Here is a 16,829-nt window from a genome sequence, read left to right on the forward strand (position 1 = left end):
GCTGGACAGTAAGTGGAACAGAGCATCTGCACACACTGAGTCCGGTGTATGTAATTTGAAAACCAATTGACTGCTTGCACCAATGGCCGCTGGCTGCCCTGCTTTTTGACCACAAACGTGGGGGCCGCCGTTGCTCCGCCGTTGCTGCAGTACCTCCATATCGCCGCTAGGCCCCCATTGAAAAGCATTGGACTTTAGACATGTTAAAAACTACTTTAAAGCCTGGTTTCAATTGTTTCAACACTAGACTAGGCTAGATATTCCTCCTGAGATAACGCTGGGTTAATAACAATATATGAAACCAGGCTGGTTTTCGTAATATGAATTTTTGAAATCTCGTACTTAATGAGGCTCGGACTGTTAGCATTGGAGCAGCGCGAGCTGCACGTCACGCAAGGGCCGAGTCTACGGTGAAAATCCCGCCCGTATGTCCTTTTTAGGAACATGCTTCGTCAGAGCTGGGGAGGCGGAGTCTGTAAATCCGCCATGAATTGCCCCACGGCCGTGGTCATTCTGGTAAACGGGGAGGAGTGAGCAGAAGACGTCCATTTTTTCTACAGTCTATGGCTTGCACACACAAACCAACTGACAGAAGTTTGTGTTTTAATACTGAATGATCAACAGTGTCAAAAGCCTTGGACAGATCTACAAACAGTGCAGCACAATGCAACTTGTTGTCCAAGGCCCCGACAATGTTGTTCAGCACTTTAGTCGCTGCAGTTGTGGTGCTGTGACATTTCCTGAAAACCGATTGAAAGTTATTAAGAATCTTATTTGAAATTAAAAAATCCTTGAGCTGTTGGCTAATGTGACTTTCTAGGATCTTTGGAGATAGGTCTATAATTATCGGGTACTGTAGGATCCCCACCTTTGAGTAGGGGGAGAACAAATGCTGATTTCCAAATTTCCGGTATTTTATTTGTGGCCAATGAAGGATTGAAAATGTGAGTCAGAGGGTGGCATATTGATTCGGCGGCTTTTTTAAGGAAGAATGTTTCCAATTTGTCAGGACCAGGTCTTTTAGAAGAGCGAGTTCACACCAGTTAACGACCAACTACTAAAGATGTGATAAGATCGTAGAATGTAAAAAACGGGGCACAAATGCGGTTACATTTGACTATATCCGACATCCTTTTCACACGTTTTTGTTAATGACTTCAAATCAATGTGTGAACACTGTGAACGTCACTCATGTTTATCTAGTATTTAGTAACGGGCTGGATTGGAGCCGCTCTTCATTTCCAGGGGTCAAAGGTGAGGTCCGGATGGAAGAAGCCGCCTGAATGCTCTCATGCATCTGAAAGTCAAATACCTCGTTAATAAAAGTGTCTTACAAGTCAGGTCAGGTCCGAATCCTCAGTTTGATCCTGGAGTGAACGTGGGAACCTGCTTGTGTTCACAGGAGATCCACAGCCTGCAGAGGAAGAAGAGCGACGTGAGCGAGCTGCAGAAGGAGCGAGAGGACGCCCTGCAAAGACTACAGGTACCAGACCCATTCCTCTGACTCTTTGCTGATCAGTTATTACTCAAATAAAAGTTGCTCTGGAGAGGCTCCGTCAGCAGGGAGTATACAAACCTTCTTCCTCGTCTTGTTGGCTTTTGAAATGAACCAAATGCATGAACAAATTGACTTTTTTTGTTTACCTGGGAGCCTTTATAGAAATATATCGGAGTAGCGCCGGTTTGCAGGCCGGATCAAATCCCTTGGAGAGCCAGGTTTGGCCCGCGCGCCTCACTTTGGACACCTCTGGGCTCACGGTTCAGCGGTCCATGTGGGGAACGCAGAGGTCAGCGCCGCCTGCACTGACCGCCTCAAGGAGAAATGAGATTGGATTTCCATCTCAATGCAGTGAATACGTTGGATCCATAATTCATAGACATTAGTCACTGAGTGGATTCATACTCCGCTCCTCTGCCCTTGCGTCCTGTTTCCCCATTTGTTTGGCACTTCCCAACAAAGTTAGAATGTTTCACTGCAGCAGTAATTACATAGATACCCCTTCAGTAACAAAGGGGTATCGATTCAGTCTTAAGGGGAGACACTACAGGCAAAACTCAATTTTTTCAGTTTTCAGGTTTTGGGCCAAATTGGTCTCTGAACATATAAGCTTTCACCCGGAAACAGAAAATATACCTAATCTTCACAATAACATGTTTAAATATTGCACTGATTTAATGTTCCCCCATAGACTTATATGGGAGAACACAATTTCAAGGGCCTTTTTCTCTAAACACATTTTTCTGTCATTGTGGCGACACTATGTCCACGTCAGTCGGACCTAAAGACTTCAAATTTTCCAGCCTTGGACTGAACAATATTTGGAAGATTTTTTCAGAGGGATTTTTTACTATTCAATCCCTAGCCCCATTTATTGAGTTTTGAATGTCAAAAAATAAGGCGAAAATTAAATTTTTACACATTTTTACACTAAAAAACTGCTTATTTTAAAACTAAACAAGAAATCCAAAATCCCCTCTGAAAAAGTCTTGGCAACTCATATATCAATAAAATGAAACCATAAATTTGAATGTAGTCCAATCTATCCGTTATTCAGATTTCGTCGCCGAAAAGTTGGGAAATTTGGGGCATTTTTAGGCATAAAACACCTTGTTCTTATATGAAAAGATAAAATGACCGAAAACTTGCAATGTATTTTTTTCTCACATTTATGCCAGTGATCGACAGCTAAAGTTTCAAATTGATATCTGTAAATATACATTTTTTCCCTATTCACCTGCAGTGTCAGGCACTGTTTTCCCATTCTTACATGTATGTTCTTACCTGAGCTTAGACGAGTTGATGTGTACCTCTCTGGTCTTTGTGCGTGCGCTCAGTCATGCTAAAAGACCAAAGATGTTGTTAGCATTCAACCTCTCCTCCGCTCCTCTATGGGGTCAAACGGGGGTGAAGCTAGAAGCAACCAAGCTCTTCCATGTTTTCCCTATTTAAATACGGCTACATGTGCGATTTTTAATTTTAAATTCAAATCTATAATTTAATGCCACTAGAGGGCACTGCAGAAAGTGTGCAGTGAGCGAGACAGTGGAGGTTACTCTTACTGCAATGACGTGAACAAAAAAAGCTAATCACGGGCTAAAAGCTAGCGCCACAGCTAGAGGAGCGAGTTCACGAATGAGAGCTTGAAAGACGCGCTGCCGGGAGAGGCTTGTCAACAGCGATTGTTCAGAAGTGACACCGAGGATGAAGATCTCAGTGGATTCAGTGATTTGGAGTGAGATTGGTATATTCTTTATGCTATAGTTCATGTAGCTAACCATCAATGTGTTGCGTTAGCATACTGTACGCCTATACAGCCTGTTGTTTTTTTTTCTTCAACAGGCAATTTTTGGCCAGTGCGTCTTATAGTCCGGAAAATACGGTACACAAAACTAAACATGTCGATTTTCTAAGCGGATAAAATGGAGTACTATATTGTATGTCCACGTAATAATATATTCACTCCTAAAGAATTCTGAGGATATTACTGCTAACTTTAATTTTGTGTAACTATACTCTGTGTAACTACTCATGTAACCGTATTTAAAAAACGTGGAAGAGCTTGGTCACTTTGGCCCCATAGAGATGAGGAGGAGAGGCTAAATGCTAACAACATCTTTGGTCTTTTTGCGTGAATGAGCGCACGCACAAGGACCAGACAGGTACACATGAACTCGTCTAAGCGCTAGGGATGGGCGATACCACGTTTTTTGGAATCGATACGATACCAATACTTTTTGGGGTCATTTTTGTCGATACCGATACCGATACTGATACTGGTCATTTCATATGGGTGAATGTTTTTCAATCAATATACATCTCTAAAACTGGTTATTTTATATAATTTACTGGTCAATTAATATTATATTACTTTAACTGGTTAATTAAACAGTACTAATGTGAAATTGAATGCATAAACAAAATGTTAAATTAATACTTAAATGCCAAACAGAACTTAAACCAGAATGATAAGCCTGGCTCAGTTCAATCCTTTGCTGTTGTGACTGTTTTGGCTCAGAACAAAGAAATAAATCATCCTTTTGTGTTGATTATTGCTGCCCCGGCTTCTTTTTACATATGCAAATTAGTATCGATACTTTTTGCCCAATATCGATACTTAAAAAATAGCTGTTTGGTATCGATATATCAATACTTTGGTATCGATCCGCCCATCCCTACTAAGCGCAGGTGAGAACATATCTCCAGATGGAAAAACTGTGGCCTGTTCCTTTAAGAGATTTTGGAGTGTGGGTCCACATTACACGACTGGATTTTAGAAGGACTTGGGGCTCACATACAGTTGTACCAACAAGTTTACACACCCTGGTGGATCTGTTGATGTGAATGAAAACACAAACTTTTTTTTTCACTCATGATGTTGTGAAATCAAATCATCACAAAATAAAGCACCAAAATGACCCTGTTGAAAAGTTTAAACATACACCGTGCATTTCCCTCCCTTTTGTGCTAGTTGTGAAGAAGGTTCTGTATATGAAAAAAAAATGGCTCCAGTTCCTGTAAATTCATGGGCTGTCTTGCATGAGGTGGACACTAACAGGACCTTCATTTGACCGTTTGACGCAGGAGGTGGAGCAGCAGAACGGCGAGCTGGAGACGAGGGTGCAGGCGGCGGAGCAGACGTTGGCCTCCAGCCGTGAGGAGCAGCAGCAGGCCCAGCAGGAGGTCCAACGAATCCTGGGAGTGCTCGACCTCAAACTGTGCGACCTGAGCCAGCTGAGAGAGAGCCTGGCCAACATCATCAGCAAATAACAACACCACTACTACGACTATGACTACGACTACTACAACAACTACTCCCAGTTTGAGAAGTTACCCTGGGGCGTCTCAGCAGTCATTAGGTCCACCTTTGTAGATTTGGTTTTACCGCCAAGATAAAGTCTTAACCTCTTACGGAGAGCATTGTCTCCAGTCCGGCTTTAGCAAAAATCTAAACGTTTCTTGAAAAAAAGCGTCAAAATAGAAACAGAAACAAGAAAACATGTCTGAAAACACAACCAAAAAAGCGTCCAAAATGCAGGGCCGTGGGAAGATATTTTGGCTAGGGGGTGCTGAGAGACAAGATTGCCCCCCCAAAACGCTATTTCTTTGCTTTATTTCCTATTTATTTAACCCCTTAACTCCCACCTGAACCGAGCACATTTTCTCCAGATTGGCTTTACCCCAGTCCAAAAGCTTCTGGGAAAAAAGGCGTGAAAATAGCGACAGAACTGAGACGAAAACAATGATGAAGATGTGACAAAAAAAGACAAAAAAAATTGACCAAAAAATGACAAAAAATGACAAAAAAAAGAAAAAAAATAACAAAAAAAATAGACAAAAAAATGACAAAAAAATTACTAAAAATGTGACAAAAAATGACAATAAATATATGATATATATGGAAAAAAAACTGATGATTTGAGGAAAAAGATCCATTTAGATGAGTTTTGTAGGTCTTAGCTTTCAAATGAGGTGTTACACTGGCCTACAGGATTTGGGTAAAGCTGAACTGGAGAAAATGCTCTCGGTTCAGGCGGGAGTGAAGAGGTTAATATTGCTTGTAATGCATAGACGATCCACCGGGGGGTGCTGTAGCGCCCTCAGCACCCTGGGTTCCCACGGCCTTGCCAAAATGTGACCAAAACGCCACAGAAAAACAACAAAAAAATGACAAAATCATGACAAAAAAGTAACCTGAAAAAAAAAAAAACGATGAAAAAGTTGCGAAACGCCATGAAAATTTGACAAACATTGGATGAAAACACATTAAAAATGCAACAACAAAAAAAGTGACAGAAAAGCGAATGTTAATTTATTTCATTTTTTTGCATCGAACGGTGCAGCCTTGATCCAAAAAGCGGCATGACTGTGGAGATGCCCCCCCGTTTCTCTCGGCTCGACTTCACCCTCAGACTTGTGACTTTTGGGACTGGACTTTCCCATCTGTGGAGAAAATGGCTCATTACCAGCTACGTAACATCAGCAAAAGAACAAAACAAAACAAAAAAAAACTCTTAGCCTGGTTCGATCTGTGGTGAAACGTGGCGTCCTCCAGTCAGGACAGTCACGCCGGCACTTCACTTAACCCTTTACATGCATAGACCTTTAAGGCTTTAGGGCGTTCCTGAAAGCGGGTTCGGTTTGGATGACCTGATCTGGAAAGGATCACGAAAGCAACAATGCGGAAGTCATTAAAAGCTCTGTGCCCGATCTTTTTGCCTACGAATGGGTGAAGAGGACGCAGAGGACGAGAGGACAATTACAGCAATACCTTTGGTCATCTCTAGAACTGCACAGTCTTTGCTTTGACAGATCCTGCTTCCTGTAACGATCGCCGGACGTCATCTTTGTGCCATGGTTTGTTTACATTTCTCTATACTTGTTTGTGTTTGTGTTACCATCTCTCTTCCTTAAGTAGTGATATTAGTCAATCTAGTTTCGAGCCGCAGAGCATCGCCCGGAGCGCAGAAATAACATTTTGAATGGACATGACAAAAGTGACTGGCATGTAATAACGGGAGGGAACGCTCTGAGTAACTCCTTGAAATTGTAATGCAGTGATAGTTATTATTTTTTTTGCTTGTAGGCTTTCAAATGTTGCAGAATGGGGGTGAGGTGCGGGAAAAGACATTCAGGAAACTGTCGGAACTCGCAGCACTATGGACAGAAGAGTCCTAACAATAAAGGGTAGACAAGTACATGACCAACGTGTCTCTATAGATACAGACGGCATCTCTGGAATCGCCCATATATTGTCTAATTATTCAAAAACTACTGTAACAAATGCTGAATTATGAATATAGTTTCTACTAAATAAAGAAGCAAAGACATGGGGAGGAGCAAAGTGGTTCAACAGCCCATAAACACATGAATAACGGAGAATGCAAACATCATGCTACATGTTAGCATCGGGCTAATGCTAACGGTTAGCTAGCACTAGCTACAACTGCCGTTTTTTCACTTCTACTGAACAATCTGCTGTGAGAAAATATCCATATGGGCCTGATTTACATTTGGCTTTATTTAAGTGTGATAAATAAGTTGATATTCCACCAGAAAATGGCTAAAAAGAGGGAAAATTGTGTTCCTCTAAAGATTCTATTTTCCCCCTCGGCGAAGCCACGCCCCCTTCTATGACGAGATGCCGTCTGTATCTATGTAAATTTGAACCCTAAATGGCCGTACCGCCACTTCAGGAATGCTCAATCTAATCTGTGATGCAAGGCCGTGTGTCAGTAGGTGTTCGTGGTCCCTTTGACCATCAAGAATCCATTTGTAGGGCCTGATTGATATATTGGCCAGCCGATATATCGGGTCGATATTTGGGTATTTTATCAGCTATCGGTTGATAAAAGGCCGAAAGTGATAGAGACTTATGTTATGACTTATGGCCAAAAATAAAGGAAAAAACCCACAGCTATTTCTATGATTGAAACTCGGCGTGAACGATATGGACAACATTTCATATCTCGATATTCATGCCAGATATATCGATATCGATACGATATAACTATGGGTTAGGTGAAAACCAAGCGTTTTTCAGAGAAATAAAAACATAATACAAAAGAGTGCCGTTTTATTGATGAAAATCCATATCGTTTATTGACCTTATTCCGCCCCGCCCACTTTTGCCACTTTTTTGCGTTGTCTCGGCACCTCGTTGTCCAGACACTTCCGGTCGAGCGCGAAGCCCGTTCATTTTAACGGAGAACGAGGGAAAATATTCTCCGCTCAAATCTGATGTTTAGTCGATTGATTTGTGTAAAATGGCCGATGTTCATTTGCACCAACATGTCGACACTGCAGCGTTTCTTTGACTCCAGCCCCATGTTAACACATAGGAGAAAAGGGGCGGGCACAATTCAAGGCGGCGCCCACGCGAGCCTCCGGAATAAGGGGAATAACTTGCTTTTTGGATTTTAATGTTTTGAATGTTCATGTCTCGATATCAATACGATAACGATAAATCTTTCAGCCCTAATTGAAACCTTTACTATATAATTATGGTCAACGATCGGCTATTTGAGAGAGAGAGAGAAAAAAAAAAACATTAAAATAACAGCTATCGTCCAACCCCCTTCACATTTTGGATCCAAAAATCCACATTGATCAGGCCCTAGTCCACTGGGGCCGATGAAGCCCCACTTCTGTCAGTCAGGCCAGCCTCTAAGGGCAGCTGTGGCTACCAGTGTGGAATGACTGAATACTTGTCCCTTGTGACGAGCTTTTCAGTGACTTTTCAGTAACAGTAGTCCAATTCGGTTACAAAATATGTGCACTCCAACAGACTGACATGGCACATATCATGGCTTTCAAGTCTTTTCTAGAAGCCAAGAGTCTTTCAATTCTAGTGTGAGGGATTTTTGTCCTTTCTTCCTTACAAAAGTCGTCCAGATCAAATCTTGAATGAGACTGTGAAGGCCACGGCCAAACCTTCAGACTTGCACCTCTCTCCTTCCTGATGTAATGGATTTTGAGCTGTCTGGACGATCAAAACCCATTTGTAGTAACTTCCGCTTTTTCACACAGAGTCTTACGTTTCCCTCCATTTTCTGTTGGGAATCAATCGAATCCATTCTTCGTTCTAACCTTTAAATGTTCCCTGTGCCTGTGGCTGCGATACAGCCCCAAAGGATGATGGATCCACCCCCAGGATTAACAGATTCTGTGCCCCTTCTTCTCCGAACAGGCCTTTGCTCGTTCCAGCAAAAGGCAAAGATCCCTCACACACGAATTGAAAGACTCTTGGCAGTCTTGAAAAGTTTTAAAAGCTGTGACACAATACAAGTTCGGACATTTATCCAGCAAATTGTCTGTACCAACTCGGCAACTCTCTCCGTGGCTTGAAAACTGCTGCGGTCAGTTTGCTCCACACTCGCCACGACCAAGTCCACTCTGGAGTTCTTCACCCGCTCTGCACTCACTGATGCAGCAGCAGACAGGGGCGGACTGGCCATATGTTCATTCTGGAAGAGCACTGAAGGGGCCGGTCCTAAATCTAAAAGCTTAAAAGAAAAGCATCAAAATGGCGACGAGGATGAAAACGGAAAACAAAAATGTGCCGGAAAAGCAACAAAAAACGTGACGAAAAAGCAACGATAAAAAGCTATGAAAGACCGACAAAAAATCCACAAAAACACAACAAAAATTTGACGACAAAGCAACAAAAAAAACACACAAAAAAACATGACAGAAACATAACAAAGCAACGAAAAAAAGCAATGAAAAAGCAATGAAAACATGACAAAAAAGAGACGAAAACACAACAAAGCAATGAAGAAAAGCAATGAAAAACCAACAAAATAGCCATAATAACATGACAAAAACACAAGTCAGTGACGAATACACAACAAATACACACAAAAAGTGACGAAAAATGTGACGAAAACACACAAAAAAGCTATGAAAAAGCATCAAAATAGCCATAATAACATAACAAAAACACAAGACAGTGACGAAGACACAACAAATACACACAAAAAGTGACGAAAAATGTGACGAAAACACACAAAAAAGCAATGAAAAACCAACAAAATAGCCATTAACAAAACAAAAACACAAGACAGTGACGAATACACAACAAATACGCATATAAAGTGACGAAAAATGTGACGAAAACACACCAAAAAGCTATGAAAAAGCATCAAAAAACGTGACAAAAATGCAGCGACGTGACAAAAAGTTCCAATCACTTCTGTAGGTCTCAGCTTTTGTCGCATTTACTCTAATTTGGGCCAGGCTGGTCAGAGTCCAGGGCCCTTTTTCAGTCCCAGTCCGGCCCTGGCAGCAGAGGCAGCGACGCGGCACTCGGAGAAACTGGTCTCATCGACCCAGGCTTCTCTTCGTGATGAGCTATCGACTTCCTTCTCCGTCACCGATACAGGTACAATCAGGGAGCTGACTTCGGACTGGAAACGGGCGTGATGGTCCAGGGCGATGGGTCCGGCTAACTGCATTTCGCCTTAACCCGAAAAGGCCTCTGATATAGAAATGTGCGATGTTGTGATGAAAGATCCGAGTAAAATGTCGATGTGTTTGCAGTAAATGATTCTAGTGCAGCTCTGCCTCGTGAAATCGGCGAGATCTGTAGAAACCGATAACGTAAAACCGGTCAATAGCGTAATAATTTAGCCTGTTTCAAAATGCAATAAGCTGATAACATAATGTCTCTGTTGTGCCAATAACGTAGTGATTTACAGGTCAAGTCTTTATCATAAGTGGCTGTTTGCCCTGTTTCCTGCCGAGACACCTAGAGGTTGACCGATGTATCGACCGGCCAATATATCGGGCCGATATTTCGGTGATTCCGGTGTCTGCTCCACCACCACCACCAAAATACTTTTTCTGTGCATAAATCCTATTCATTAACCTCTTAACTCCCGCCTGAACTGAGAGCATTTTCTCCAGTTCAGCTTTACCCAAATCCTGTAGGTCAGTGTAACGCCTCATTTGAAAGACCTACAAAACTAAATGGATCTTTTTCCTCACGTCAGATTTTTTTTCAGCACTTTTTTTGTTGGGCAGTCGACTCATTTTTGTCAAATTTTCGTGACTTTTTTTGTCACTTTTTCATCAAATCCATTTTTTCTCCATTTTTTGTCAAATTTTTCTCAATTTTTCTCACTTTTTTGTCAATTTTTTTTTCATTTTTGTCACTTTTTCGTCAAATTATTCGCATTTTTTGTCAAATTCTAATCATTTTTTCGCCCATTTTTTCTCAATTTTTTGTCAAATTTTTCTCAATTTTTCTCACTTTTTTGTCAATTTTTTTTTCATTTTTGTCAATTTTTCGTGACTTTTTTGTCACTTTTTCGTCAAATTATTCGCATTTTTTTGTCAAATTCTTTCATCAATTTTTTGACACATTTTTCTCAATTTATTGTCAAATTTTTGTCCATTTTTGTCATTTTTTGTCACTTTTTCATCAAATTATTCACATTTTTTTGTCAAATTCTAATCACTTTTCGCCCATTTTTTCTCAATTTTTCGTCAAATTTTTCTCACTTTTTTTTCCGCATTTTTGCCCATTTTTGTCATTTTTTTGTACATTTTTTGTCACTTTTTTGTCAATGTTTTCTCACTTTTTTCATCCTTGTTTTCGTCTCAGTTTTGTTGCTTTTTCCAGAAGCTTTTGGACTGGGGTAAAAGCTGGAGAAAATGTGCTCGGTTCAGGTGGGAGTTAAGGGTCCACCAGGTCCACCAGGGGGTGCTGCAGCGCCCTCAGCACCCTGGGTTCCCACGGCCTTGCTCATTTGTTGTTGGCAGAGTGCATGTTAATGGGACTCTTGCATGTAAACACGCCACGCCGGATTGCAACCATGGGCATACGTTGTCTCACTCACACATCCTGACATATTGTACAAGAATTTAGGCTACGAATCCATCACATCAGACCCAAAGTGATTCTGAAACTACTAATTCACAAATGAAGCTCTGACCTTGTAGACGACACATAAGACAATAGTTAAAAGATATTTTGCTTGATTTTTTTGTGTGTGTGGAAAATGGGCGGAACCAAAGACACCAGTGTTTTGTTTAACGTCACTATAACTGGAATAGACACACAACTGTATACACCTGTCAGTAAATAATCCCTCCGTCTGCGTGGTCGGGTTAGTTTTAGAATACCTCCGACTTAAGCTTCGACTATATAGAAATGTGAACACTTCTACTGTTGAAAAAGTGTAACTGAATGAGGCTGGTGAACTGACACGAGAGAGATGCATTTCTTATATTTGTAAAGATTGACAATAAAAAAAAAAGTCTTGGAAACATGGCGTCTTCATTTGTGGCTTCAAAGAACGGGCAGATTTGTGGCGTCACTCTGGCGACATCTGGTGGCAATAAGGGAAAACTACAAGTCCATATTTCTGGGGGACTTTGTGGGTTCTTGTGAGTCAGATTATTTATTTTAAGTGGGTAGTATAGTTACATAAGTACATGTACTTGAATAACTTTTTGAAGTAATTGTAACTAAGATTTCCATACAGTACTTTTTACTTCTGCTTGAGTGATTTTTAAAGTGAATTATCTGCACGTGAGTGAAATTTGTGAAAAATCTTCATTTGATGCGTAAAATAGATTTACTTTGCTACTTCATGGATTGGTTTTAAATTTCCAGTGAAAATGACAATTTTCACGACAGAATCATAAATCTAACTTTTACACTTAAGTTACTCAGTCCACAAAATTCCTGGTTTTCCTCTAGTTATTGGGGCCAGTACTTAAGTGGTTAGTGTTATTTTTGCAAATAATTTGGCTACTCTGATTACAAATAAAGAGGAAGCCACTTAATTAAACTTTAAGACATTTGTAGCATCCAAATTCTTCACAAAATGAGCTTAAAAGTCACGGTCACTTTTCAAGGCAACGCTAGAAAACTCGCCTGCAAGTTTTTTCTAATTAGATGCAGGGTTTTTCCATACACGAGTTAACAAACTTAAGGGCAAAACGCAGTACATTCCACAGTTCCTTCTGTGACTAACTCTCCCTGGAAGTCCTGAGTCATATACTGTACTCAGGAATCCCCCAAACTATAGTCGACTATAGTCATTCTAGAAGTCACACGAGGCAAAAAGGGTCAACTTTACTTCCGGTCATTCATAAAAGAATACGGCTCAAGAAGGACAATCCCAGATGGTGTATTTATACAAATTTATTTTTGCACAAACAGGCCTCAGGAGCCAATTCAGTGGAAACGTCTACTTCAGCTTCTTCTTGGGGCGAAGGTTATTTGTGTGTCCACATTTCTTCTTGCGGCAGTTGACGGCGCGGGGGTGCAGGCGAGCGTAGCACCTGTGGAGAGCAGGGAAAGTCCATATGAGCAACTTCCTCAGGGTCAGGAGGAAAAGGCTTGAGATTTTGGGGATCTCAACACATAACATACAAACTACGCAGTAAGCTCTGGGTGTAACAATTCAGCTCTCACAATCTGGTTTCATAAAAGTGGCAATGCTTTCCAATTCTCCAAAGCTTCTCGAAAATTAAATACACCTATTGGGACTTTTCCTGAACTTTGTTTACTGGATCCTATTCTGTCTGCATCCGTCACTAGACCCATCACTCACTGAAGCCTCGTCATCTCCAGAGGAACCAAACACTAATAAAGAGCTCCACACGCTTATGACGACATTTGGTTTGCGTGTATTACAATTTCTCTGCATCTTCATGTGGCCGAATTGACAAAACCATCCGAAATCTTATACAAAAGGGAAAAAAAACGTGTAAAACTTACTTACGCACGTCGACACATTCCAGTGTTAATTCATAATTTATACTTTTCAGCAACTTTAATCTCAAATTCCCTCCCTCACACACATTTAGTGTGTATTGCGCCTCTGGGTCGGAGCAGGGAAAACTGCAAGGGTGGGTTGTTGGCCAGAGACACCAGGGGGAGATGAAATCACCTAGGGTTGCTCAATTAATCGAAATCCAATTACGATTTCGATAACAGTAAACGATTACAAAATTAGCATAATCGCAAAAAATCAATTCAATTATAATTTTTAATTTTCGGATTTTTGTGCTGGATTTTAGTAATTTTTTTGCTGGATTTTTGTCTTTTTTGATGGATTTTTTAAAAAACAAATAATCGTTTGAATAATCGTGATTTCAAATATGACAAAAATAATCGTGATTATTCTTTTTTCAATAATCGAGCAGCCCTAAAATCACCCCATTAACACTTATATTACCCCAGAGGGACTACAGAAAGGAAGTAAGTTACTTAGTACTGCTTTAACTATATACTTTTTAATTAAGAAAATAAATACATTTCTGAAGCACCAGTAAGCACCTCTGGAAAAAAAAAAAAAACAACAACTTCTGCTTCTTTTTGGCCACTGTTTTAAAACGTGGATAGTCTTGTTAGTGAAAGCTAGAAACGAGTATGGAGTGCCTTAACACCCCTCCATTGTTTAGGAACAGGACAAAACAAGCGTTTTTGATGGTAGTTCGCGACCGCCAGAACAGTCCCAGGAGGGACTTGGACTCACTTGCGGCAGATCATCTTGTCGCAGTTGTACTTCTGGGCCAGCTGTCTGAGAGACGGCTCGATGATGCCGCCGCGCAGACGCAGCACCAGGTGAAGAGTGGACTCTGGAACACACACATTTACCCGTTAATACAGACGCACTGTGAAACACATCCACGTGGGCCACCTTTAGGTGACGTCCGTTACCTTTCTGGATGTTGTAGTCCGACAGAGTGCGTCCGTCCTCCAGCTGTTTGCCGGCGAAGATCAGACGCTGCTGATCAGGGGGGATTCCTGCAACAGAGCGCGGGTGAACCGGTCAGTACACGGAGGAGGGTTTGTCTGTACAGTCCAATACATTTGCATTAGTTTGCACAAAGCACAACATTTTGTTTTTCCTCCTGGATTTGAAAAAGAGGCGCCTGTATCCCGGTAGATTGAGGTAGTCACACTGCAATATATATATATAAACCATTTGTGCTGCCAAGAACGTAATCGCTACTTTTCATTACATTTACACTTTCCGCACATTTAGCCGAGGGCAGCAGTATGAAACAGCCATGTATCAGGCCAAATCTAATGTGGACATTTTGACCAGGGATACAACAGGTTTCAAGCAGCGACCGTTCTGTTGACCTGACACAGCTCTCTTACCTTATTTTAGACAAATATTAAATACTTTTAACCTCCTCCCGCCTGTACCAACGGCGTTGTCTTTAGTTCTAAAAGCTTCTCGACTGGAGCTGACACCCTGTAGGCCTGTGACGTCTAATTTGAAAGCCAAGACCTACAAAAGTGATCACAACCGTCACCACTTTTTTTTTTTAAGCGTCTGTCACTTTTCCAGCACGTTTTTGTTGCTCTTTTGTGACTTTCTTGCCATGTTTTTGTGGCTTGTGTTACTTTTTGCTCTCATTGCTTTCATCACGCTTGTCGTCACACTTTTGTTGGATTCATCAATAGATTTGGGTAAAGCCAAACTGGAGGACATGTGCTCAATTCAGTTTAAGGTCAAGGGGTGGCTGAACTCGGGGAGGTCCTTAGCTTTCAAATGTTCACCCAAACTCACGCTTGACGATGCGATTCATCGGGAAAATAACCGTTAGTATTATCACAGCAATAAGACTGAGATGTGAGAAACTTCTTCCGGCGCTAAACCTCTCTTAATCTTTCACTTCTTAACCTGCAACTGAACCAAGCACATTTTCTCCAGGTTGGCTTTACCCAAATCTAAAAGCATCTGGAGGAAAGTGTCAAGAGAGCCACAAACACATGATGAAAACACAACAAAATTGCGAAACAAACTTCAGGGGAAATGTATGAAAAAGTGATACAAATGTGACAAAAACAAAGATTTGTTTAGATGAGTTAGCTTGAGTTAACTTAGCTTTCAAATGAAGTGTGACGCCTTAAAGGAATAAGCCACCGTTTTTACATACTGAGATATGTTCTTACCTTAGCTTTGACGAGTTCTTTAGGACCTGTCGTAAATACAGCGCAGACGGCGTTAGCATTTAGCCTCTCCCCCTCTCCACTATAGCTCCAAAACAGGTCAAGATAGAAGCTACCAAGCTCTTCCACGTTTTCCCTATTTAAATATGGTTGCGTGTAGTGTTTCACTACAAAGTATAATTACACAAAATTAAACAATGTGGATTTTCTAAGCGGATAAAAGGGGAAACGATATTGTAAGGCGTAATAATACCAGGAGTAATTTGGCATCCACACAGTAAAGTGAAGATTACTGCATGGATTTCTAACTACTCCTGGTATTATTACGCCTTACAATATAGTTCCCCCTTTTATCCGCTTAGAAAATCCACATTGTTTAATTTTGTGTAATTATACTTTGTAGTGTAACACTTCACGTAACCATATTTAAATAGGGAAAACATGGAAGAGCTTGGTAGCTTCTATCTTGACCAGTTTGAGCTATAGAGGAGAGAGGGTCTGCGCTGTGTTTACGTGACTGAAGGCACGGGTGAAAAGGGTCCTAAAGAACTCGTCAAAGCTCAGGTAAGAACATCTCAGTATGTAAAAACGGTGGCCTATTCCTTTAAAAACACATTACATACATAACACTGCTCATCTGTGTAGATGGGCAACGTAGGCAAAAAGGACTACAAACCGCATTACAATAGAATTTTTGACGATGGATGGGGCCAAGCTTACCCTCCTTATCCTGGATCTTTGCCTTGACATTCTCGATAGTGTCGCTGGGCTCGACCTCAAGGGTGATGGTCTTCCCCGTCAACGTCTTCACGAAGATCTGCATGTTGGCAGGCTGCGGACATGGGATGACAGTCAGGCGTGCGGCTAGTTAGCACGTTTGGCTAAAAGCGGCCATTAACTTCATTCAGGGGGCGAACGCAGTGGTCAAACATTTACAGGGTAATACTATAGCCGAGAATGACAACAGTAAGCGAGTCATTTGCTTGTTAAATGGTTTTGGTGAGAACGTCGTTAGCGTGAAAACGTGTGCTAGCACCGTTAGCAGCATAGGGCCTGGCCACATGCTGGACGTTAGCGTGGATTTTCTTTCAATATCCTTATTTTGGCCACTGATCGGCTCAACCTAGCTAATACTTTATAATGAGCTGCCTTTACGATAGCATATATACGTGTTTAAATACGCCTAGAGTGCTACTATAGTTGAAAAAGTAGTGAAAAGTGTCGGAGAAAGCGTGTACCCACCGGCCGCTAGCTCAGCCTCGACGAAAAGAGGGGGGGCATGGGCGCGTGCGCAAATACGTCACATCCGGTTTGAGCTGCGGCGGTAAAAGCGGTAATTTTTTTTTTTTTTATTAGTTTATTATCTGCTTCTAAAGGGAGGCGCAGCAAGTCAAACTTTATTATTTT

At 41.3% G+C, this 16,829-nt stretch overlaps 2 protein-coding genes across 6 annotated transcripts in view; one reads left to right on the plus strand and one right to left on the minus strand.

Moving 5' to 3' along the window:
• LOC306981356 (homer protein homolog 3-like) overlaps window positions 1-4,837 on the plus strand; it is a 112,158-nt gene extending 107,321 nt beyond the window's left edge. For all 5 annotated transcript variants that reach the window (XM_079580951.1, XM_079580949.1, XM_079580950.1 and 2 more), the window contains 2 exons: window positions 1,403-1,483; window positions 4,583-4,837. In XM_079580951.1, the coding sequence (XP_079437077.1) occupies window positions 1,403-1,483; window positions 4,583-4,768 (267 nt within the window). In that variant the 3' untranslated portion in view covers window positions 4,769-4,837. The remainder of the gene's footprint in view (window positions 1-1,402; window positions 1,484-4,582) is intronic.
• A 7,803-nt stretch (window positions 4,838-12,640) lies between these two features.
• LOC306981205 (ubiquitin-ribosomal protein eL40 fusion protein) lies at window positions 12,641-16,724 on the minus strand. The gene is made up of 5 exons (XM_079580768.1): window positions 16,665-16,724; window positions 16,143-16,254; window positions 14,178-14,264; window positions 13,993-14,095; window positions 12,641-12,793 (listed from the first exon to the last, which is right to left on the minus strand). The coding sequence occupies exons 2-5, from the start codon at window positions 16,243-16,245 to the stop codon at window positions 12,700-12,702; spliced, it is 387 nt and encodes a 128-aa protein (XP_079436894.1). The 5' UTR covers window positions 16,246-16,254; window positions 16,665-16,724; the 3' UTR covers window positions 12,641-12,699.
• Between the last annotated feature and the right edge of the window lie 105 nt (window positions 16,725-16,829).

Source organism: Gobius niger, assembly GCF_951799975.1.
Source record: "Gobius niger genome assembly, chromosome: 22".
NCBI lineage: Eukaryota > Metazoa > Chordata > Actinopteri > Gobiiformes > Gobiidae > Gobius > Gobius niger.